Source organism: Astatotilapia calliptera, chromosome 23, assembly GCF_964374335.1.
Source record: "Astatotilapia calliptera chromosome 23, fAstCal68.1, whole genome shotgun sequence".
Lineage (NCBI taxonomy): Eukaryota > Metazoa > Chordata > Actinopteri > Cichliformes > Cichlidae > Astatotilapia > Astatotilapia calliptera.
Genome location: NC_137443.1, coordinates 22,810,688 through 22,834,184, shown reverse-complemented (window position 1 = coordinate 22,834,184; position 23,497 = coordinate 22,810,688). Strand labels below are relative to the sequence as shown.

The window sequence follows — 23,497 nt, the reverse complement described above, 5'->3', positions numbered from 1 at the left end:
ATCTGAGCACGTGGCTGGGGTTGCCATGGATACTGGGCCCCCCACAGTTAACTCATTGTCATGTTCAAGAAACCACTTTGAGATGATTTGAGCTTTGTGACATGGTGTGTTATCCTACTTGAAAGAGCCATCAGAACATGGGTACACTGTAGTCATAAAGGGATGGACATGGTCAGCAACAATACTCAGGTAGGTTGTGGAGTTTAAACAATGCTCAGTTGGTATTAAGGGGCCCAAAGTGTGCAAGAAACCCCTTTCACTGTCTTAACTCTTTTTGACATAAATGAAGCAAAATGCTTCAAAGATTCTTTAAGAGTTCAAGCTTAATGTAACTAGAGCCGGTGATCCAGAGCTTAGTTACTCTCTGGTCCTCGTGTGGTTTTATGAATCTCCATAGACAACAGAAACACCACCAAACAAATAGCAGCTCCATTGTGCTGCTATTCACAATGGATCAGCTGTACACTAAACAATATGCAGTATGTTTGGGTTCACTGCGTGCAGCCCCAGTGGCCTAATGGATAAGGCACTGGCCTCCTAAGCCAGGGATTGTGGGTTTGAGTCCCATCTGGGGTGCCTTTCAGCAGAGTGGCGCAGCGGAAGCGTGCTGGGCCCATAACCCAGAGGTCGATGGATCGAAACCATCCTCTGCTAAGATTTTTGACAGCTAGAGTTCCTACATACACTCACATATCATATCTAGTACCTGGTTGGAGTCTCCCTTAACTCTTCTTGCCATAAATTGAACAAGATGCTGGAAAAATTCCTCAGAGATTTTTGTTCCACTACATCCCAAAGGTGCCCTATTGGATTGATATCCGGTGACTGTGGAGGCCATTTGAGTACAGAGAACTCATTAACATGTTCAAGAAACTAGCTTGAGATGATCAGACCTTGGTGACATGGTGTGTTATCCTGCTGGAAGCAGCCATCAGAAGATTATCACTGTGGGGATACACTGTGTGATGGACATGGTCAACAACAATACTCAGGTGATGATGCTCAGTTGATGCTAAGGAGCCCAAAGTGTGACAAGAAAATATCCCCCACACTATTAAATCGCCACCCAGCAAGATGGATTTGTGCTTTCATGTTCTTTACACCAAATTCTGACCGTACCATCTGAATGTTGAGTCTCTTCAAAGCAGGGGGTGTTTTTCCTGTCCAGTCTGATTCTGGTGAACCCATGTAAATTTTAGCCTCGGTTTGTTGTTCTTAGTTTACAGGTGTGACACTCTAGTCTGTTTCTTTCAACATCTGACATATTTTGTTGTGCTCTTCTGCATACCTTGGTTGTAACGAGTGGTCATTTGAGTCACTGTTGCCTTCCTATCAGCTCAAAGCACTCTGGTTATTCTCCTAGGACCACTGACATCAACAAGGCATTATCACCGAGAGAACTGCTGCTCACTGGATATTTTCTCCTATTTGATCCATTCTCTATAAATCCTAAAGATTGGTTGTGTGGAAAATTCCCAGTAAATCAGCAGTTTCTGAAATGCTCCAACAAAGTCCCTTAAATCTCCTTTCTTCTCTATGCTGATGCTCAGTATGAAACTTAGCAGGTTGAGTTGCTGATGAGCAATTGGCTGATTAAATATTTGCCGGACCAAGCAGTCCAATTTGTCCATGCCTAATAGACCTTTAATGGCATCCACCATTGTAACGACAAGGATACAGATATGAAGGGAAATAAAGTAAAGAGTAACAGATTCCCTGCTAAATAATTAGTCAAGCAACTAATCACCATCATTAAATAATTCAGTTTTTCTCCCTGTCTGTAGCAACATTCAGTAATGTGACTAATACATGTGTCAGAAAGAATGATGCAAACAAGCAAACTGTGATAAAAAAAAAAAATCTTGGAAATATTCAAACTGTCGTGCACATGCTTGATTTCATGTTCTCTCGGTGCGCTGTGTGTGTGCGTGTCATCTGTTTCTGCAAATGCAAAACAATCACAGGCATATAAAGAGACTCATTTTCTCAGAAACACTACACACAATCCTAAAGATGCACAGCTTGCAAAGCCCAGTGTACATTCATTGATAACTAATGAAGCCTACCTGCTGATGCAGGCTAATTACGGTTTGCTAAGGCTATCCTATGGTGGTGGTCATTATCAAGGGAAATCAATGTCCAATCAAGTCCTTAACGGGGACTCTGGATCAGATAAAAAAGGCCGCTTTGTGACAAATATTTATTACATTTGCTATGAGAGGTTTTAATAATGAATAGGTGACTGCTGGTTCATTACTGGTGCTTGGAAGGTTTTCGCTGGCAGCTTCTATTCGGGCTGATTTTATGGCAAAGGACAGGAGATTGGTTTGGTCAGCAGTGCATATGTTTACACCAGTGGCGTAGTCAATCACTCAATAGGTGAAGATGCGTATGTTTGACATCTGTGTGTGTGTGTGCTTGTGCGTATTAAAAGGCCTCCGAAATGACCTCGCACATAGAGATTATAGCCATAAATTGGTCTGAAGTCTCATTTCCCCCACAGGATTTTGACCACCTGCCACAGCTTTGAACCCGTTTCACAACAGCTCCCGTCCCTGCGCTCAAAGTGACAGAGTTAATGAGTACATTTTATGGCAGGAGTCAACGACCAAGGAGAAGCAAATGTGATGCGAATGAGGGCGGTTGTAAATAAGTATAATAAGTAAAGCGGGTACGACAAAGCAGAGTTTTCTCATTAAAATCAAACTGCTGTTTGGTGGTACGAAGCTGAAACCACTGTTAGCGCTAATCAAATTCACAGATAACTAATCATATTGAGCAACAATAAAAGGAAACGTGGCCAAACATAACATTATGGGAGCAGCGTTGATGCTGAAGGTGGAGCTGGAAAAGAAATTAAGAAGGATTTTGCTGCCACCGTGTGCACTGCAAGAGAAATGCAGTCAGTAAACTGTAAATGTATCCATGTTTTATAAATTAAAACGAACATTGAATTTTATAATCAAATGAATAGAAAATAAAACAAATTTAAAAGTAAAGAGACATTTAATTTAATAAAAAGAAGAACTAAAAATAAAAAGAAATTGATTGGTTTGGTCTATCACCTTTTCAAACTTCCACTGAACACATGCGTCATTGTGCTGCTCCCTTTAGGGTGCATTGTAAAGTCCCTTTTTCGCTCTAACTGAGCATGTCTCACTACCCATTCACATCCAAGTGCTTTCTATCTAACACACATACTCAGATGAATGCATCCGGAGCATTCAACAGCATTCATAGAGAGACAGAAGATTTGTCCAATATCAAGAAATCATACCAACGGGTGGACAAAGCTGGTTTGAAAGAGAGCAAAGAGGCACTGAACATGGCAGCACAGGAACAAGCTCTCAGCACAACATCCATAGAGGCTGCGGTCAACCACACTAGGCAAGACCCCAGGTTCATGCTGTGCAAAGATGCCCCTGAGACAATCCAGCACATAACAGCAGTGTTCAAGATGCTAGCAGGCAGCGCAAACCAAATGACTGCCCTTGTATACAAAATGGGATTAATAATATTCACATTGCTATATATGTTGTCCTACGTATTCCATTTTATGCATTTTAATCATCTCTCCAACCTTTTTCTATTAAGCCAGTCGCAAATTCATGAACGGAAAACACTGCGCATGCTCGGACAAGTTCAGGCAGCCGTTTTCCTCGTCAATCTCCGTGGCTTCCTACCCCCTCCCGTGTCCTTCGGTAGTTTCCGTAAACTTCCGCCCCTCGCCGTGTCCACTCGAGTCCTTCCGGAGAAGCTGATTTTTCGTTGTCGTCGTCTCCCTCGTCCTCCTCTCCGTGTTGTTGTTCTCGGTGACGCGACGGAGGTGTAGCCTGACGCGGTCTCTTACGTGTCGGTCTGAATAAAAGTGGAGCTCCGTAGACCCGGGAGTGACGAAGCGAGTCCGTGTTGGTAAGAGGATACGCATCCGATGTTTGCTAAACAGATAGATGGCTGCCCAGAGAGGTTATTTGCGCCAAAATATCCGCACAGAGCCAACAAAGAGATCATGGCGGCGGTGTTGCAGAGGCTCACAAAATGAGTCAGTCTCTGCAAGGCTCGCAACACAGCAGACATAGGTATTAATGTGGGAGTGGGCTTGGATCTTTTTTTTAATCAAACTTCTCTAGAAATAAGTCACAGAAGCAGCTAGCCACTTAAAGTTACAACCACGTCACCTGAAACCAGTGTTTAATATTAATTTAAAAAAAGCAACATCAGTGAATTAACTAGTTAGTGAAAGTGGTGTCTCCTAGTTGCAAAAAAAAGCATACAATGCAGACATTTCCCTCCATAAAAACCCACAGCTAGCAACCTAATGGAAATTGCTAGTGCAGACTTGTTTGGACTACAAGTTTCTCCTTTCAGCAAAGCCTTAAAAAGCGACAGGATTTGAAATTAAAGAGCCGAAATTGAGACACGATAAATGTGAAGTTTGTGTTGCACTCCCGTTAGCATGTTAGCATGCTCATTGGAGCTCATTCTGCCTGAGAGCTAGCACGCTAACTCTTAACTTGGTAACACTAGCCTTAGCTTTAGCCTCCGGCGTTAACTGCAAGCGTGAGCCTGGATAAACAAGCGGCTCATTTCAGTTCGCGTTAATGTTGTTGAGCCATAAGTATAACGTTCCGTCTTGCGTCATTTTTAAAATAATTTCGGCTAAAAAGGAAACAGTTGAAAATGAGCTATATGCTAGCATGTTAAGCTAAGCCACACCCTCCTTTAAGACCGAGCAAGTTTTTGAATGAGTCTGGTGTTCCCAGCATGCTGTTGCATTCACAAATAAGCCGTTTCTCACTTTTGTTTTCCCTCCATCAGCCAGATTTTAAATGACCATGGAAGCGGCTGCAGACACACAGCAAAGTGGTGAAACGGCTGTTTCGGAGTCTGAGGCCCAGCAGATCACCTTGGCACAGGTAGTACTTTTTATTCTCATGCAGAGAGTGCAGAACTAGTGCAAGGAGTATGAATTTAAGTTTTAATGCTCGACCATTTTCAGTTTGCGTGAAAATGCTACGTTTCAAAGTTTTGTGCTGTGAGATTTTGGCTTGTATATCAAATACTACAGGTGAGATTCAGCAAAGACCCCATGATATGATATTGTAGCAGTTTATGCAGTTATGCTGAGCATTGCAATAACAAATACTGTGATTGTGACTGGAAATTATGCCGTCAAAGTTGAAACTTTGTAAATATCTGTATTATCCAGTAAGATAAAATTATCAGTCTGTTATCTGTCTGTAAGTGAATGTGGTCAGTCTTTCTGATAATACAACAGTTAACTGAGATAAATGTGTGTTGCTGTCTACAAAGTCAGAAATTCTGAAATGCTGATTAAATGTAAGTTTGCTCGGCTAGCTTTATCTCAGGATCATGCATGAGATGAGCCTACGGTAGCTCGTAGTGTTCTCCAACTATTTTAATTAATTAAATAAAATATTGATATTTGGTGTCCCTGTATTGATGTTAGGGCTGCACGATTTTGCATAAAATGAGAATCAAAATTTTTTTGGCTTAGAATTGAGATCACGATTCTCTCACGATTTTCTTTTCCAATATAAATATTTATTGCACTTATTAACTGCACATCAACTTCGCAACAGTTGAAACTGAACATAAAAACAATAAATAAACATAAAAACAACAAATGTCTCACGTTTTGTTGTTGCCGCAAAATGTTGTACTGCTTGAAATTCCATCTCAACCATTGCTCGACACTGCGTGTATAGAGCAGGTAGTGCAACAATAGAAAAAATAGTTGCGGGACGGCACAGTGTAGCATTTGTCTAGGGCATGGCTATTCAACTACGAAGTTAGTTGGGCCAGATTTTCAAACCGAGGAATTTATCTGGGCCAGATTTTTTTTTTTTTTTTTTGAAGCCAGTAAGCAGCAGATCATGATCAATTTCAAACCCACACAACTGTATTGAAAAACAAGTATTTTTTTTTTTTATTCCTTTTCTCCTGTAAATCTGGTGACCTCTCACAAATGCACACCAATAGGTCCATTTAAAAAAAGGGAGCTATAACTAAACTATTTTTTGCACATTTGAAATAATAATAACTAAAAACATTTTGATAATCTCTTGGGCTGTACAGGACCCTCACCATGGTAGTACAACTCCGGTTGTAAGATTATTAAACTCGGTAAAATGAATAAGTATTTGTCAGTCCAGGCAGGGTTAAACCGACAGTTTTCATTGTCAATTTTGCGCTTTTGGAGTGAGAAAGACATGCTGTTGTCGCATCATATATTACGATGATTGTTTAATATGTTTACATCACGGTGCATTGTGGGTTAAATATTGCTAGGCTACTAGGAGTGTTGCATTCACAGTCTACACTACACTGTAGGAATTTTTAATTTTTTAAAAATTGATTAATGAATTAATTTTTTGCGTTTTCTCTGTGTTTCTGCCAGGACCACAGGCAGGGCCACTCGCAGGTTGCTTCTGGGCCGCATTTGGCCCGCGGGCCGCCATTTGAATAGGCTTGGTCTAGGGTGTTGATCATTTTCCTAAATCCCTCGTTTTGCACAGTGTTGCTGGGAGCCATATCTTTGGTCAGGTGATAAGTGATAGCCTCCGTAATTTCTTTGTGCCTGCGGGAGTTCGACGTGTATAGGGAAGCGCTGTATAAGGTTCCCGTTATTGATGTTTGGGTGGTTGACCGGGACGGATTTACTCCTGTCACTTTCTCGTCATCCCTGACGTGCTCTCCGTTGTTTTTTCCCTGCTAATTTTAGCATCACACGGCACAGCTTCTGTATCACGTGGTATAAGGCTCCGCCCTTGTCATTTGTTGAGCAGGAAGAGTGAGCGCTTGTTTTCATGCAGAGTACGTCCCGGATCAAAATGCGGTACAATCGCCGTCGTCTTTTTTTTTTTTTTTTTTTTAAATCGTTGTCATTTGGAAATGAGATCGCACATAAGTATGAATTGAGATCGCGATTTTCTAACGATTAATCGTGCAGCCCTAATTGATGTATTATCACCATGCAAACCGTCACAATACTAGGCTGTATCTGCTGTACCAAATTACGTATCCTCATTCATGATTCAAGAAAGTGAAAATTTAAAGCTTTTCTCTTTAGTGGTCCTTGAGATATTCATGTTTAAACACGACCTCAGATTTCAGGGTGTGAAAAAACATACCTGAAGTGGGTCAATGGACCATTTTTAAAATATGTATATATCTTGGAAAGTATTTGGTATCTTACATATCCAAACTTAGCACCACGAATTGTTTATATAGATCTAAGAAGGTCGAGCAGAAGGCCCATGTGGATTTGAGATGGGATTGAGATTGAGGTTACCCAAGAGTAAAATAATACCAGTTGCTGTGGGCTGTTTGTAACTATGCACATGTGTGGTTATACAATGTGTTTTATATTTTCAGGCATCCATAGCAGCAGCCCAGGTGTCCTCCAGTAGTCCCACAGTCACTCTTGTCCAGTTACCCAATGGTCAAACAGTCCAAGTGCACGGTGTGATCCAAGCCGCTCAGCCTTCGGTCATTCAGTCCCCACAGGTGCAGACGGTACAGGTAAGAGGAGAGGGGAAACTTAATCTTGCAAGTAGGGGATATGAGCTGAACATGATGGCTTTGAAGTTTGTAAATGAATTCAAATTGAATTTGAGATGATTTCCTTACAGATTTCGACTGTCGCTGAGAGCGAGGACTCTCAGGAATCTGTCGACAGCGTGACAGATTCTCAGAAGAGGAGAGAGATTCTGTCCAGGCGGCCTTCCTACAGGTCTGTGTGACACGCTGAGAAACTGCAGATGCAAACAGCATCTCCTTAATCTGTACTGCTTCCATTTTGTGTCTGTATGACGTGTTCAAAGCTTAGAAGACAATGACTGACACTCTTTCATTTTTATCAGCTATAAATAGACTATTTGCAGATATGAAACGAGGAGAAAATAAAAGGTTGCTAAGATTTTTCTGCAAATGTTCCTCTTACAGAAAGATCTTGAATGACTTATCATCAGATGCTCCGGCAGTGCCTCGAATTGAGGAAGAGAAATCAGAAGATGACTCAGCCCCTGCTATCACCACGGTCACCATGCCCACTCCCATCTATCAGACCAGCAGTGGCCAGTACAGTAAGTACTTTGAGACACAGATAGCTGGTGGTTTTTGTTAAAAATAAGTAGGTGTTAACGTAATCGAGCATTCTACTTCTGCTGTCGTGCAATGAGACTATTTAAATTCACTAAATCAAATGACCAGATTAAGCAGACAGGGAACCTATTATGCTTTTTCTACATGCTGTTACAGTGGTGGATGATCATGTTAAACAAGTAATCCCAAACCTGTTTTTCAGGGATTGCCAATCAGAAAAAGGCCACATTTGATGCTTTGATTCAGACCCTGTTTATTTATTTATTTAATTTTTTTTTTGCCTGTCCCGTTTGGCTCTTTTGCCATCAGAATTGTTGTCTAAAGGCGAAGAAAGATGCCCAACGGATTTACTTTACCAAATTGACCATCCCAGCCTTGCCGTAATGGTCCATTTGATTCACCTTTTGTTTAATTTATTTTTACTTGCTGAATACGGGACAGACTTGACTGGGGGAAAGAAGGGGAGAAAGAAAGAGGGAAAGAAAAACAGCTGAGAAGAGGGACGGGGGAGAAGGGCAAAAAACAAAAACCAACAGAACGGGCAGGGGAAAAAAAGAAAATGCATATATCGATCACCTGTTGAGAAAGAAAAAAGAAAACAAGCAGAAGAGAACAAGAGTAATAGAATAAACAACATCACAATGATATATGGGAATATGACAGTAAATACTAAATATTAAACATTATTGTGCAGCACATAAGATCAACAGAACACAGTGTGCTTTGAGGTAGGAGCCAAAAAGGGTGTAGTTTGTGGGTGTGATCACCCGTGTGTACACCTGTGAGCATGGACGCGCTTGTTTTTTTAAAAGGTTCCTTCATGTAATGATCTGCTAGAGGGTGTGGGGGGGGCCACAGCCCCGTCCTCCAGGGCATGAAGCAGGTATGGAGGAGATCAAAACTCCAGACATCCAGAGGCCTCCAGAACACAAGAGACCAAGGAAGACCAACAGAGGGGCAGCCGCGCCACTGTCCCAGAAAGAGCTGAGGAGAGTCCCAGATGAGGGCTCACTCAGCAGCCGCGGAGCAGAAGCCAGGGGGGGTTGCAGTGACGCGCCCGTGAGCTCCGCCGGCAGCCAGCTGTGCCTGAGTGACCGAGCCCCAGGCCGAGAGGCCGGGGGCACCCCACCTCCGAAGTGGCCCGAGTGAGCCCCAGGCTCCAGGCCCCGATTCAGACCCTGTCTAATGTTTCCAACATTAAAGACCAGTGTTAAGATTATCCTTGACCTGTACAGACTTAATGCAGTTTAGAAAACCTGTGGATATTGTGAATGAATGATGTTAAGTCCAGTATTTTCCTTCTTTTCCTCCTACAAAAACAGTATTTGTGATATGACAGTTTGTGTGGAGCCCCATATCCAGTAATGTTTACAGTATTGGATGGAGGAGAACAACACAGAAAGCAATTGGTTAAAAGTCCTAATGCACAATTTTATCCTTCTGCAGTTGCCATTACCCAGGGTGGAGCCATTCAGCTGGCCAATAATGGCACGGATGGCCTGCAGACGTTCACCATGGCCAACACTGCTGCAGCCCAGCCTGGTGCCACCATCCTGCAGTATGCTCAGACCAGTGACGGGCAGCAGATCCTCGTGCCCAGTAACCAGGTGGTCGTGCAAGGTGGGAAAATGGTTTCCACAGTGTTTAGAAGTGAAGTTCCACAAAACCTACACTATTTGTAAAGCTTTGCTGAATGAAGCACTGACTGTTTGTCTATCTTTGTTCACCAGCTGCTTCTGGTGATGTCCAGGCCTATCAAATCCGCACAGCCCCCACCAGCACCATCACTCCTGGGGTGGTCATGGCAACTCCACCCACAATCAGCGGATCAGGAGCCACTGAGGAAGTCACACGCAAACGGGAGGTCCGACTGATGAAAAACAGGTATGGCGAGGTTAATTAGTAACTCGTACTCAATTGCTTCTGTAGGTGTCAAGCTGATGTGAGCTTCATGTACCCGCATCCTCTTGTCTCACAGGGAGGCAGCCCGCGAGTGCCGTCGGAAGAAGAAAGAGTACGTGAAGTGTCTGGAGAACCGCGTGGCCGTGCTGGAAAACCAGAACAAAACCCTCATCGAGGAACTGAAAGCCCTCAAAGACTTGTACTGCCACAAATCAGAGTAGAATACACCTGCCGGTGGCTTGACAGGTGATCCCCAGCACTTGTGTACAGAGACTCAGCACAGAGCCATGCATCTGGATGCGCCCTCCTCTTTTCTACTCTTCTGCTTTCTTTTTAAAAACTGCTGAAAAATGTGTGAACGTGACTCACCAGGTATAAAAAAAACAAAACAAAAGCCCCATCCCACTTTGGTAAATTGAAACCTTGTCCCATTTGGGCAATTTAAAACCCCCATCCCATTTGAGCAATTTGAAATCAACCACCAGTTTTCCCCCATTAAAAGGATCAGGCGGTGCTCACAGTGAACGTGGAGGAGACTGCAACTTAAACAGGGTCTGCGTGGCAAGGTGACAGAGCAGGGAAACTAGCTGTTATCGCCAAGGACACCACCGAAGGGAAGCATTCCAGTCACTGGTGCCCGGACTACCCGGGCAACATCACCAGCAATGGGGGAACTGACCGCAAGCACCACCGATAATGATGATGATGATGGAACTTTTTTCTTTTCTTTTCCCTTTCGGAGAGTATAACTTCACGTGAAACATTTCTATCTGTAACTCTCGAATTAACATCTGTTACTTATTAATGCTTATACTTATAGGTGGCCTGTGTCTTGGACGTTTTTATCTTTTAAGATGTGTGTTTTGGTTTGTTCTGAATTAGATTGTGCTTCTACAATGCCATGTTTCTTTTTTCTTTGTTTTACCCAAGTATATTTTTGCTTTTATACAACGTGAACAAAAAACTAACCATTTAGTTGTAAAATGTTTTTTTCATGTTAACTGCAGCACAGTGAGGAGATGGTAAAAGTTGGGCAGCAGTGAAGTTGGGGGGGGGGGGGACTTTTTGTCTTCATTTTTTTTAAAACTTCAGAGACATTAAGTGGAAAATTGCGTAATGGTGTCCTGTTAATTACCAGATTTTGGTGGTAAAAACAAACAAAGGCAAAATAGGCCTTCGACAGTACAGGAAGTGGGAATAACGGATAAATAAGCTGCTGCACGTTTATCAGAGATTATATACTGTAAGCAAAACCTTTTTCTTTTTTCTCTCTCTCTCTCCATAGACTCATGGATTATTTTTGAACAATAACCAAAAACTTAATGAGCCTTACTTGTTATGCAATGAAAGAGTTTTTAAGCAGAATTCAGAGACAAGTGGATAAAGCACTGGAATCATGGAATTACATCAGAGGGGGGAAATTTGCCATACCGGGCCCCTCTGAGGCCTCGGTCACCGTCTCTTAATTCTGTTTATAGTAATATGAGCTAGCATGTGCACTTTCTTTGCATTTACAATCCTTCAGCATTTCACCGCTTTCTGGGTAAATCTACCACTCATCTGCAGTTAATCAAATGTTGTTGCATCAATGTGTTTGATCACTTCTTTTTTTTGTAAATGGAGCATCAAAGCTCACCAGATACAACTCAACTGCACCCACTTTGTGAAATGACTGTAAGATCAGGTGGTGTTGGTGGTTCTAAAAGAAAATATTTTTGTGATAATGGGATGCCATATTGTATTCTTTAGGTATTATGTATAGTCATGATATAGTATGCTTTTTATGTTGCTTCTCGTTTATTTTTTTTGTATTCACTATTTCTAAATGTCAGCAACAACTTGTATAATAATACAGTGCATTACGTTAGAGCTATTCAGATATGACACTTTTGGCAGCTGTTAATAAATGTGTTTCTGGTAATCTGATTTTAAAACATTTTATTTCATATATTAAAACGAACAAATGGTCACAAGTCTCTCTTCCGTGTCAGTTTGCAAGCTTTGTATAGGTGTATGTCTCTTTGTTTGTCGTAGTGGACTTCTTCGACGGTGAAGTGCTGCTTAAGCATGCCTAGGAAGTTCGTGTCTCGCTCATAGCGGAGCTTGCAGGCCAGTAACACCACAGTGGCGTCTGAGCTCAGGTGCTCCAGCGTTTCCAGCAGAGGCAAAAATGTGTCCTCCAGGTAAATGATATCCGCACCCAGAACCACATCAAACCCTCTGGCTGGGTATCGCTCGAGGCCCTCGCCCCAGGTCAACTCAGAGACCACCACTGATTGTTGGGAATCTGGGGGCAGGTTTGCTTTCACGTTAGCAGAGAGGAAGTCCAGCGCAGGCTCTCTGTCAGTGATGGTCACTCTGGCACCTAGGGAAGGGTTAGAGTAGGACTATCACAGCTTTCCTTGTTCACCCGCCACACTCTCAAGGGTTTTTGATAGTGCTATGAGATACTGCAAATTTTGGTATCGATCTGATACACAGTAAATACAGGGCCAGTATTGCTGATATCAATATGGATACTTTAAACCTATGAAGGGAGATTATGTAGCGGAGAGTAGTGTGTCATGATGAATCCTGAACAAATTTTAATGACCACTAAATCAATTTGATTTTAATTTTCCACAATAATGAGTTAACACAACAAAAAACACCTTCAGTTTTTGGATAAAGGTGTGCAGATTAATCCAAATATCGATGGTATTAATATCCTTCAATACTAGCCCAATAGGATCGATACATACTGTGACATCTCTGTGATATATAGCCTGTTGCAGCACATTTAAACAACTGAAGCTGACCTACAGTGTTTTAAACACATGCATATTTAAATTCAAGGTCTCCAAAAAACACAGTTTCAAATACACAAAGTGCTGAAAGGTGTGTTTTTTGTGTTAACTCATTATTGTGGAAAGCAAAAATTTCAGTGATTTAGTGATCATTAAAATGTCATCAGAATCTACTAATTGATGACAATTTATCATAAATAATGACACTGCTCTGACCTTTATATGCTGCCTCCACAGGTTAAAAGTGTCAGCATTGCTGTCTTCAGCATTAGCCCTGTATTTATTTGGTATCACACACGACTAGTTTTGGAGACAAGGAATCCAAATGAGCCTGTCTCTAAAGCATCTTGGGTCAACTTCTGTTGTTTTAATGTGTTATATATGTGTGTATATTTTTCATTATTTTATATTAATTATTTAACACAGTTCTTTTGTGTACATACTGAACTTAAAGGTTTGAAACCAAAGTGCTGATCCTTTTGGGCTAGTATCGATCTGATACCAATAGCAGCATTGGTACTGATACTACTGATGTTTGGAGTGATCCGACCACCTCCAGTTTTTGGTGGTTAGTAATTATGCACTCACCTAGCAGAGCTGCTACAATGCCCACCAGACCAGTGCCAGCTCCCAATTCAATTGCTTTCTTCCCCTTTAGCTCCACTCTTCCCAGCTCCAAGTACATACACATGACCACCGCCTGGGCAGTAACACAAATGCAATAGTAATGTATAAATCTAATGAAACATGGAGGAATTATTGAAGCTAAGCACTGTTGTAACGTACCGCATCCCACACAACTGCCGCCACACCGAGCTTTTTCCAGTCCTGAGCGAGTCGGAGGTCGCGGTTGGCAAACCTAAACTGTGCTGATGAATTGTGGAGTTTGGAAAGCGCAGGCAATGGGTTTTCTACATAGGGAACGAGAGCCATGTTTGAAATAAATAAAACCCACACTCGTTTACACATGCGCAGTGCGCTCCTCCTTCTTCTTCGACGTTTTCCCTAGGCTGGCTCATTGATTCGTTTCCGCCATCTTCTGGAGTTATTATATAGCTATTATTTAATTCGTTTGTTAAAGAATGTTCTTAGGGTATATGAACCAACTTTTAGCGTTGATAGTTGGCTTGTTTTCTTTAATAAATACTGAAGCGCAAGAGACCGATTCGCTTTCAGGCAACTGAAGACGGCAACCCGTGTTGACGTCAACGAACAAATTTAGCCAATCACGTAACTGCCCAGCTAAAAGTGACCAATGGGAAAAGAGTAAGTCTTTGCGATGGGCGTGTCTGCAAGATTTTCTTAACGGGGTTGTGTTTTAGCTAGGAGGGGGCGTGGTCTGAAAAAACCCGCAGGTCTGTAAAGGTAGCAACACATAGCAGCGATGTAGCTTCCGGTGTACTGCAAATAAAGGGTTTTGCTGAGAGTATAGACATAAGAAATAAAAAAGAAAAAAAATACATATTTTCATCGAATATGAAAAGGCTGCACAGTGGTGGGTATTTTCTTAGTAAGAACCTGCCACCAATGGCATCTATTGCAGCTACAGGTCCATGGACAACGCATCCACTTAACACACTGTTTGCTGCTACAACTACACATGTTTCTTTTCCAAATATTTATTTATAAGTGACTTATGTATGTATGTATGTATGTATGTATGTATGTATGTATGTATATATGTATATATTGTACTATTCTTAGTTAGCGTATTGTCTGTCTTGTCTTAATGTTGGTTTAAAATGGAGCACTGTAACAAAAAATAATTTCCCCCAGGGATCAATAAAGTATTCTGATTCTGATTCTGATGGACGTTTACTTTGAAAACCTTAAGCAGGAAATTACCTCTGAACTTACCTGCTACGGTCGCTTTGACATCTAAAGCTTGTGTCCCGCTAGTGCGACGAGATGAACGCCACCTCCGGCCACCGCTTTGATACCCACTGGCCGTTCACTTTCCCCGTTTCCTCTAAAAACCCTTCCGGCTGGTGAATTCGCCCGGTACTGTCGCTGAAAGGGCTGCAGCGGTGACACAGACTTGAGCCGCAGTGAAAATGGATTGAGTCACGCTGCTGGAGGAGCCAGCAGTGGATTGAGGTGCGGAAGCTAGCGTTAGCCGGCTAGCCATGGAGGGAGGCAGAGGAACGCCTGACTTCGTCTCATTAGACTGTTTTCCGTAAAATGACTTGGTAGCGGTTATTCTCAGCCCCAAATCATGCAGCCCACGCACGCAGTTCATATTAAAGTGCGCCATCCGTGGGTTGCGCACACACCCTGAATATGTCAGCCGTCCTGCACATACCGCAGATACTTACTTGGCTGTCCTTGCATAGATCCCGTTCTGCTCTGAAGCGAGATCGTTCACTTTGCAGCAAAAACACAAGGGCTGTGCTGGTCCACAACACGCACATTTTCAAATAATCCGAACACTTCCAGGTTGTGATTGAACCCGATCTCGCCAAGGCAGAGCAAAACTAGTGTTTTATGTATTTTTCCTAACAACCCCTTGTAAGGTTTGGCTTAAAGATCTTGCAGACCTTCCTGCAGCTTCAGAATTGCCAGACTAGCAGGTGGTCCCTCCTCAATTGTATGGAAAGCGGTGCTGGCTGTTGCAGGACTTTTGCAGGTCAGTGATGGGAGGTTCGGTGTCCTGCTGCATCTCTCCTGGAGAGAGCCCCAAGATCCACAGGAGAGAGGTGGAGCTGGAGGAGTGTCCCATCACCACTACTGAAGATGTGAGCGAGGACACTGGGACATACCTGCAGCACATCAGCGACAGGGAGCTTCCAGATGGTGTGTGGAGATTAGTTTGCTATTTTTGGAGATGTGATTGCATGCAGTGATGTTGTCCTGTCCTGGTGCCGGTTTACTGCAAGTGATTCAGTTTAAATGTTTTACATGCTTTAAGAGCTGTTTAGCATTAAATCAGCAGCAGCGTGGCAGCTCCTAGACAAACACTGTAGTCTTATATGAAGACTTCTAACACTTTCCTTCTACAGAGCTGGCCCAAGAGGCCAACCCATCCGACCACCCCAGAGCAAGCACTCTATTCCTCAACAAGTCTCAGACAGATGGTCAGTATTTCTCTGGTGCTTTAATACTTTACCCCATTCTCTTCTGAAACTCCTACATCTCTTTGATTTTGTTTTTTATCCAATTTCAGTCCGCGAGAAAAGGAAAAGCAACTACATGAATCACGTAAGTTACGGCTCTGCGTGTTCTTCGTGGGTCTTTTTGTTGCTGAAATGATTCAGTCATACATCTCATTTCTCTGGGGTTGAATGTGTTTCTATAACCCGTTTTCCCCTCCATTCTGTCTCTAAACATGCTTTCGATGCCAGATGTCCCCGGGACTCCTTTCTAAAAAGTACAGCTCGTGTTCAACCATATTCCTCGATGACAGCACCGTCAGCCAGCCCAATCTCAAGAGCACTATTAAATGGTAAGTGACCGCCCTCACCTCAGTACTGCTGCAAGTGCAAGTACAAAAGAAGTTGGGACGCTGTGTAAAGTGTGAATAAAAAACAGAGTTCAATGGTTTGCAAATTCCACAAACACAGTTTTGACTCACTTTAAAACATTTTAAACTTATCATATGTTTATTTTGAATTTGATGGCAGCATCATGGCCACGTTTAACGCTGTGTAGCATCCCATCTTCTTTTAATAAAAGTGTGGAAACTAAAAAGAGAGCTTTGCTGGACATTTGGGAGAGGAATGATGTCCTGATATAAGATTCTAGCTGCCGCTTTCAGCTGGTGAAAAGTTCAGCATCTGGACTTCTTTACCAGGAAGTCATGCTCTTGTAATACATGCAGTATGTGGTTTAGCACTGTTTTACTGAAATATGCAAAAACCTCCTTGAAGAAGCTCTCTGCACGGCAGCATATCTTGCTCTAAAGCCTTCATATGCGTTTCAGCATTGATGATGCTTTTCCAGATGTCCAAGCTACCAATTCAGTAGGCACTGATAGATACTCCTGTTTTTAATGCAGTGCCACCTGAAGATCATGGGCACTGATTTTTAGCCTTGTCTTTTGTGCACAGATATTTCTTCCAGTTCTGTGAATTGTTTAATATCACTATGTACTGAATATTATTAGATATTCAAAGTCTCCTCATCTGTACATGAATTTGTTCCCCAATTTGTACATAGGCTTTTTTGAGATTACTAAACCTTGGCCCATCTTTACTTCTGAGAAACTCCGTCCCCTTTAAGATCCTCTTGTTATACACAATTATGTTACTGACATGTTGTCAGTCTACTGTTTAATTATTTGCAAAATGTTTCTGTTTGTTTGTCCTGAACTGCAGGTAACATTTAAAGTCACCAAATAGCTGCAGTTGAAAAGATCTAAATATCTATTTGTAAAGTAGAAGTAAAAATAAAAAGCTGTAAAAGGGAAAATCCAGCTCTAGTGTTTTATTCTTTGTTGATTTCTGTCTCTTGCAGTGTTGCACTGGCCATATACTACCACATAAAAAACAGGTAGGAAACGTCAGAAGTATTGTCTCTTGGTAGTGCAACGTTTTCTTCATTGTTGTAACCAGTACTTAGATATTTACAAACATTAGTCATCAAGTTTGTAAGAAAGACTGATTTTAGTACTTAGGCTAATTTTTAATTACTTCATCTAAGTCCTATAGGAAATGCTACTTGCCTTGTCTTACTGCTAAATACATCATGCATGAATGACAGACGTATGCAGAAGGTGGATATCAACTTAAGTGCCAGATGGGTACAGCTTTTTAAGATCATCACTGGTAATGAGAGCCAGAGATTTTTAATTTTTATTAGTCCTTTATTTATCCAGGTAAAAAATCTCATTGAGATTAAAAATCTCATTTCCAAGAGAGACCTGGCAATTTAGCTCTGATTGACAAACAAACCAGAAGGTGGCTTGCGTCAGGTCAGAATTGCAAAAAAAATAAATAAATAAAAAAAGAGGTTGTGATTGCTTTTTAAAAAAAAAAAAAAATTAACAGTTTTTTTCATCTCATGTCTGCACATAATAGGTTGAAAATTGAGTTCTCTGTTTGCATCATCTCAGTTTGAAATGCAATTTATTTGCATTTTAAATATAGTAACTGTCAAAACATGACTTTAAGGAAAGTAGGAGCTACTTTCCTTAAAGTCATGTTCTTGGAAGTGATCCAAGGATGCAATTTTGCCTAATTTAGGTCAAGTATGGTTTTTGAGTTTTATGGCCAGAGTCATAGCACTTGGTGGTGGCAACTCAAAGAATAGATACAATGTGGTGAAGAAGTATTTGCCCTTTTCTGATTTCTTAGTTTTTTGCATATTGGTCAAACTTACATGTTACAGATCATCAAACTAATTTGAATAATAGACCAACATAGCCTGAGTAAATACAAACAAACAGTTTTTAAATGACTTTATTTATTAAGGCAAAAAAGTTATCCAAGCCTACTTCGTCCTCATCCTGTGTGGAAAAAAGTAATTGGCCCCACTTGATCCACAGATTGGATCCACAGTGAGAGCCATTATCCAAAAATGAAGAAAACTCGGAACAGTGGTGAACCCTCCCAGGAGTGACCGGCCTATCCAAATGACTCCAAGAGCACAGCGACAGTTTCACTTTTGGGTCACAAAAAACCTCAGAACAACATCTAAAGGCTGCTTTGCTGTTTCAGGACGACTTGCTGTAATTGATGGAACCATGAATTCTGTTCTCTAGCAGAAAATCCTGAAGGTGGATGTCCAACCACAAGTTCATGGCCTGAAGCTCAAGAGCACTTGGGTTATACAGCAGGACAATGATCAGAAACACCAGCGTGTCCACCTGTGAATGCGTCAAAAAAAAAAGAGAAAGGCTTTCAGCGGCTTAATTGAAATGCTGATTTAAATCAGATGGCGCTACTTTAGCACAACCTTAAACAGGCCGTTCATGCTAGAAGACCCTCCAGTGTGACTGAATTTAAACAACTGTACAAAGAAAAGTGGAGCAAAATTCCTCCACAGTTCTCAGAAACACTTGATTCCCATTCTTTTGGCAAGAGTGACACAACCACTTACTAGGTTTAGGGGTCAATTCCTTTTTAACATAGGACCAGGCAGGTTTGTATTAACTTTTTTCATTTACCGTAAAAACTAGATGTTAAATGCACTTATTATCTTTAACATTAAAATTTGTTTGATTATCTGAAACATTTAAGTGTGACAAATACACAACAAAAAAACTAAGAAATCAGGAAGGGGGCAAATATTTTTTCACAGCAGGTGGCCAAATTAGTTTTTTGGACATCAGTGAGTCAGATACTTAATAATATAGGAAACAAAATGTTTGTTAACATCAATGCACATCAATGGTTGTAATCTACAAAGTATTTGTAGAACTCAACGAAAGATAAATAACTGTTGTGATATCTAACACCAAGAAACCCCAGTGAATAAGCAATGGTAGTTTCAAACCATGAGAAGTTACATATCACGTAACAGTGGCTTGTTGCATCTACAGAGATTCAAACCGCTCGCTGGATATATTCGACGAGAAGAAGCACCCACTGTCGGTGAGTTGAGGTGGTTGATTACACCAAGCAGTGATATTTGCTATATTAGTGGACCGCTGATGATGACCTTCTGCCCAACAGCGAGAAAAGGTTCCAGATGACTACTCTGTGGTTGACCCGGAACACAAACTCATCTACCGCTTCATAAGAACGCTCTTCAGCTCTGCTCAGCTCACCGCCGAGTGCGCCATCGTCACTCTGGTAAGTTCAAACATCCACCACACTGCAGAGAGTGTTGAATGATGCAAAGAAGTATTGAGAACTATCACCCTTTCTGCTTGTGTGAATGGATGGGTTCCTTCTGCCTTAGGTGTATCTGGAAAGGCTGTTAACGTATGCTGAGATGGACATTTGTCCTTGTAACTGGAAGCGCATTGTTCTTGGTGCCATCTTACTGGCCTCCAAGGTCTGGGATGATCAGGCTGTGTGGAATGTCGATTACTGCCAGATCCTCAAAGATATCACCGTGGAGGACATGTAAGTATTACAGTAGTTTTTGTATAGCACTGCCAGATCTACAAAATGACCTCCAGCAGGCCACTCGTGTCAGTGTCTCTGACCAGACCATCATAAATAGACTTAATGAGGGTGGCCTGAGGGCCTGACATCCTCTAGTGGGCCCTGTGATCTCTGCCCGGCACTGTGAAGCCCGATTAGCATTTGCCATAGTGTACCAGAAATTAGCAGATCCATTACTGGCGCCCTGTGCTTTTCACAGACGAGAGCAGGTTCCCCCTGAGCACGCGTGACAGATGTGAAAGGGTCTGGAGAAGCTGTGGAGAAAATTCTGCTGCCTGTAACATTGTTCAGCATGACTGGTTTGGTAGTGGGTCAGTGATAGTCTGTGGAGGCATATCCATGGAGGAACGCACAGAGCCCTACAGGCTAGGCAACAACACCCTGACTACCATTAGGTATCCTTGGACCCATTGACAGACCCTACGCTGTTGCAGTGAGTACTGGGTTCCTCCTGGTGCACAACAGTGCTTCATGTGGCAAGAGTATGCAAGTAGTTCCTGGAGGTTAAAGGAATTGATACCATTGCCTGGTCCGCACGTTCACTTGACTCCCTGTTTCATTTTCACTTTGAATTTAGCCCTCTGTAGGTTGATTATTTTAATTTCCATCATAGTGGCATTGTGATTTTATTTTCTGAATACCAGTGCATAAGAGTATAGATATCCAGACGTGCTTTTCCCCCCCATTGAGATTGATGCATTTTCAAAGTGTTCCTTTAATTTTTTTAAGTAGCGTAGTTTCTAGTTCACACAGTGCAAACACACGGAAAGTGGGGACCACCTCCAAGAGTTATAGGAAAGCCCTCAAAAGGTTCCTGCAGCCTGGAAAGGACCTTTTGTTTTTTAATAAAAGCTCGTGAACCTTTCCAAACTGTTTTGCAGGAATGAGATGGAGCGTCACTTTTTGGAGCTGCTCCAGTTCAACATTAATGTCCCAGCCAGCGTCTACGCCAAGTACTACTTTGACCTGCGCTCACTGGCTGATGACAACAACCTCAGTTTCCCTCTGGAGCCACTCAGTACCAAGCGGGCCCAAAAACTCGAGGTGAGTAATTTTCCAGGGCTGATTTTATTTTGCAGTTTGGAAATGTATATATTCCGACTGCTGAACTGATTAAGTAAGTGTTGGTAGAACTTGTTATGCTGTGGCTGCTCTGCTTGTTCTGTCGTAACAGTTTGAAACTTCTTCTGATTATTATTGTTTTTTATTGTTCTTATCTTTCTCTTTTTTGTAGGCTATCTCCAGGCTATGTGAGGACAAGTATAAGGACTTGAGTAAATCGGCCATGAGAAGGTCTGTCAGTGCAGACAACCTAGTTGGCATCAAGACTGCACAGGCCGTACTCTCTTAAGTCTGTGACAGCCATCTATCATTGGAGCAGACTGCAAGATCTACAGGATATGATGCCACACATGCTGAGAGACATTTCCAAAGTAGATTGCATTAATATCAGCAGCTGATAAGTTTCATTACAAAAGCTTATGTGCTCATTTTGGAGAGGAACAAACGATTTACCGTAAAGTATCACTACAATATAATGAAATCAGTCTTTATGTGTTCATTACAAGGAACTTTGGCTAACTGCCTTTAAAGCATGGTGATATGGTGAAAAATATGTTGTATTTTAAAGGTGGATGTCTACAGCTGGAAGGAATCAGCATGAAAGCACTACCAGAAGCCACACATAACCTTTTTTCCCGTCTTTTTTTTTTACATTATCCAGTCTTTTGGGGAGTAGGATCTGGCTATGGCCGTCTTCTTCCACCAAGCAAACTCCCTCTCCTATATTCAAATGATGACAGACTGTTTTGGAGCTACCCTGTGGTGTAGTTCTGCACATGGACAAAGAGTAGACTTTATTTTGCTTACTATGTAGGCCCCTATAGCTGTGAAATGTACAAGATTTTATTTAATTTAAATAAATTTCACTTGCTGTTTCAAATCCATGCTGTTTAAGTGGGAAAGTGTATCATGGTGGTTTTTTGTTTGTGGAAGATGTGAGCACAGAGGTGGTGACGGTGCAGAGCTTGCCCACAGCTTTGAGTACCAAACATCACATATTAGGTATAAGTTAATAGCGTAAGATATAAGGTCTTGTGTATAATATGTGGCAGCATGTAAGGAAAAAACAGAGTTTATACAGTAATAACCTAAAAGTCAATATTTGGTGTGACCACTTTTATTCTTCAGCACAGTCTGAACTCTCTTAGGCAGCTTTCTTGTCATTTCGTTAAGTCGTCTTCAGGAATAGTTCTCCAGGCTTCTTGAAGGACATTCAAAGCTCTTCTTTGGATGTTTCTGCCTTTTGTTCTGTTCTCTGTCAACATGATCCCACACTGCTTCAATAATGTTGAGGTCCGGGCTCAGGGAGGCCGATCCATGACTGATAGTGCTCCACTGTGTGATTCTCTATCCAAGTATGATTTTACTGCATTGGCATTTTGGTTTGGGATCATTGTTGTGCTGGAAAATGAAGCTTTTGCCAATCATGTTTTCCAGATGATATTGCACGGTGGATCAACATCTGATGGTACTTTGATAAATTATTAATTCAGAAATTTTGACAAGATCTGCAACACCACTGGCTGACATGCAGCCCTGACAGAACCTCCACCGTGTTTCACAGATGGCTGTAGACAGCTGAAAGTCCGGAGGCATCTCTCAGGTCCTGTGTCAGGTCTTTGCTGGGTTTCTTTCCTGTTTCTTAAGGACATGAATTTATATTCAGCTACTGAATATACAGTGGGGCAGAAAAGTATTTAGTCAGCCACTGATTGTGCAAGTTCCCCCACTTAAAATGATGACAGAGGTCAGTAATTTGTACCAGAGGTACACTTCAACTGTGAGAGACAGAATGTGAAAAAAAAATCCATGAATTCACATGGTAGGATTTGTAAAGAATTTATTCGTAAATCAGGGTGGAAAATCTCTGGCTCTCACAGACCTGTAACGTCTTCTGTAAGAAGCTTTTCTGTCCCCCACTCGTTACCTGTATGAATGGCACCTGTTTGAACTCATCATCTGTATAAAAGACACCTGTCCACAGCCTCAAACAGTCAGACTCCAAACTCCGCCATGGCCAAGACCAAAGAGCTTTCGAAGGACACCAGGAAAAGTATTGTAGACCTGCACCAGACTGGGAAGAGTGAATCTACAATAGGCAAGCAGCTTGGTGTGAAAAAATCAACTGTGGGAGCAATCATCAGCAAATGGAAGACATACAAGACCACTGATAATCTCCCTCGATCTGGGGCTCCACGCAAGATCTCATCCCGTGGGGTCAAAATGATCATGAGAACGGTGAGCAAAGATCCCAGAACCACACGGGGGGACCTGGTGAATGACCTGCAGAGAGCTGGGACCAAAGTAACAAAGGTCACCATCAGTAACACACTACAACGGCAGGGAATCAAATCCCGCAGTGCCAGACGTGTTCCGCTGCTGAAGCCAGTGCATGTCCAGGCCCGTCTGAAGTTTGCCAGAGAGCACATGGATGATACAGCAGAGGATTGGGAGAATGTCATGTGGTCAGATGAAACCAAAGTAGAACTTTTTGGTATAAACTCAACTCGTCGTGTTTGGAGGATGAAGAATACTGAGTTGCATCCCAAGAACACCATACCTACTGTGAAG

The 23,497-nt window shown here is 42.0% G+C and overlaps 3 protein-coding genes and 1 non-coding gene across 5 annotated transcripts; 3 read left to right on the top strand and 1 right to left on the bottom strand.

The window, feature by feature from the left end:
• The first annotated feature begins 503 nt into the window (after positions 1 to 503).
• Positions 504 to 576, top strand: trnar-ccu (transfer RNA arginine (anticodon CCU)). The gene has a single exon. It is a non-coding gene; the product is annotated as a tRNA-Arg (tRNA).
• A 3,164-nt stretch (positions 577 to 3,740) lies between these two features.
• LOC113016393 (cyclic AMP-responsive element-binding protein 1-like) lies at positions 3,741 to 12,007 on the top strand. 2 transcript variants are annotated; one of them, XM_026159206.2, is made up of 8 exons: positions 3,741 to 3,912; positions 4,819 to 4,916; positions 7,399 to 7,545; positions 7,656 to 7,756; positions 7,969 to 8,108; positions 9,574 to 9,747; positions 9,858 to 10,011; positions 10,106 to 12,007. In XM_026159206.2, the coding sequence occupies exons 2-8, from the start codon at positions 4,830 to 4,832 to the stop codon at positions 10,248 to 10,250; spliced, it is 948 nt and encodes a 315-aa protein (XP_026014991.1). In that variant the 5' UTR covers positions 3,741 to 3,912; positions 4,819 to 4,829; the 3' UTR covers positions 10,251 to 12,007. The 2 variants fall into 2 exon arrangements, with proteins under 2 accessions (XP_026014991.1, XP_026014992.1); XM_026159207.2 differs by having other exon boundaries at positions 3,887 to 4,079.
• On the bottom strand, positions 11,951 to 14,035 carry mettl21a (methyltransferase 21A, HSPA lysine). Its single transcript, XM_026159208.2, has 3 exons — positions 13,602 to 14,035; positions 13,404 to 13,515; positions 11,951 to 12,394 (listed from the first exon to the last, which is right to left on the bottom strand). The coding sequence occupies exons 1-3, from the start codon at positions 13,782 to 13,784 to the stop codon at positions 11,997 to 11,999; spliced, it is 693 nt and encodes a 230-aa protein (XP_026014993.1). The 5' UTR covers positions 13,785 to 14,035; the 3' UTR covers positions 11,951 to 11,996.
• A 675-nt stretch (positions 14,036 to 14,710) lies between these two features.
• LOC113016672 (cyclin-Y-like protein 1) lies at positions 14,711 to 21,806 on the top strand. The gene is made up of 10 exons (XM_026159674.2): positions 14,711 to 15,608; positions 15,815 to 15,889; positions 15,979 to 16,013; positions 16,157 to 16,257; positions 17,268 to 17,303; positions 19,294 to 19,345; positions 19,427 to 19,546; positions 19,656 to 19,822; positions 20,746 to 20,908; positions 21,099 to 21,806. Exons 1-10 carry the CDS (start codon positions 15,449 to 15,451, stop codon positions 21,213 to 21,215), a joined length of 1,026 nt encoding a protein of 341 aa, XP_026015459.1. The 5' UTR covers positions 14,711 to 15,448; the 3' UTR covers positions 21,216 to 21,806.
• Positions 21,807 to 23,497: the final 1,691 nt, after the last annotated feature.

Coding starts and splice junctions, on each gene's coding strand:
- LOC113016393 (XM_026159206.2), top strand. CDS start 4,830: ATGACCATGGAAGCGGCTGCAGACACACAGCAAAGTGGTGAAACGGCT. Junction 4,917..7,398: donor AGCAGATCACCTTGGCACAG/GTAGTACTTTTT, acceptor TTATATTTTCAG/GCATCCATAGCAGCAGCCCA. Junction 7,757..7,968: donor TCCAGGCGGCCTTCCTACAG/GTCTGTGTGACA, acceptor TTCCTCTTACAG/AAAGATCTTGAATGACTTAT.
- mettl21a (XM_026159208.2), bottom strand. CDS start 13,784: ATGTGTAAACGAGTGTGGGTTTTATTTATTTCAAACATGGCTCTCGTT. Junction 13,516..13,601: donor CGGCAGTTGTGTGGGATGCG/GTACGTTACAAC, acceptor GTTACTGCCCAG/GCGGTGGTCATGTGTATGTA. Junction 12,395..13,403: donor CATTGTAGCAGCTCTGCTAG/GTGAGTGCATAA, acceptor ACCCTTCCCTAG/GTGCCAGAGTGACCATCACT.
- LOC113016672 (XM_026159674.2), top strand. CDS start 15,449: ATGGGAGGTTCGGTGTCCTGCTGCATCTCTCCTGGAGAGAGCCCCAAG. Junction 16,014..16,156: donor AAAGCAACTACATGAATCAC/GTAAGTTACGGC, acceptor TTTCGATGCCAG/ATGTCCCCGGGACTCCTTTC. Junction 19,346..19,426: donor AGAAGAAGCACCCACTGTCG/GTGAGTTGAGGT, acceptor TCTGCCCAACAG/CGAGAAAAGGTTCCAGATGA.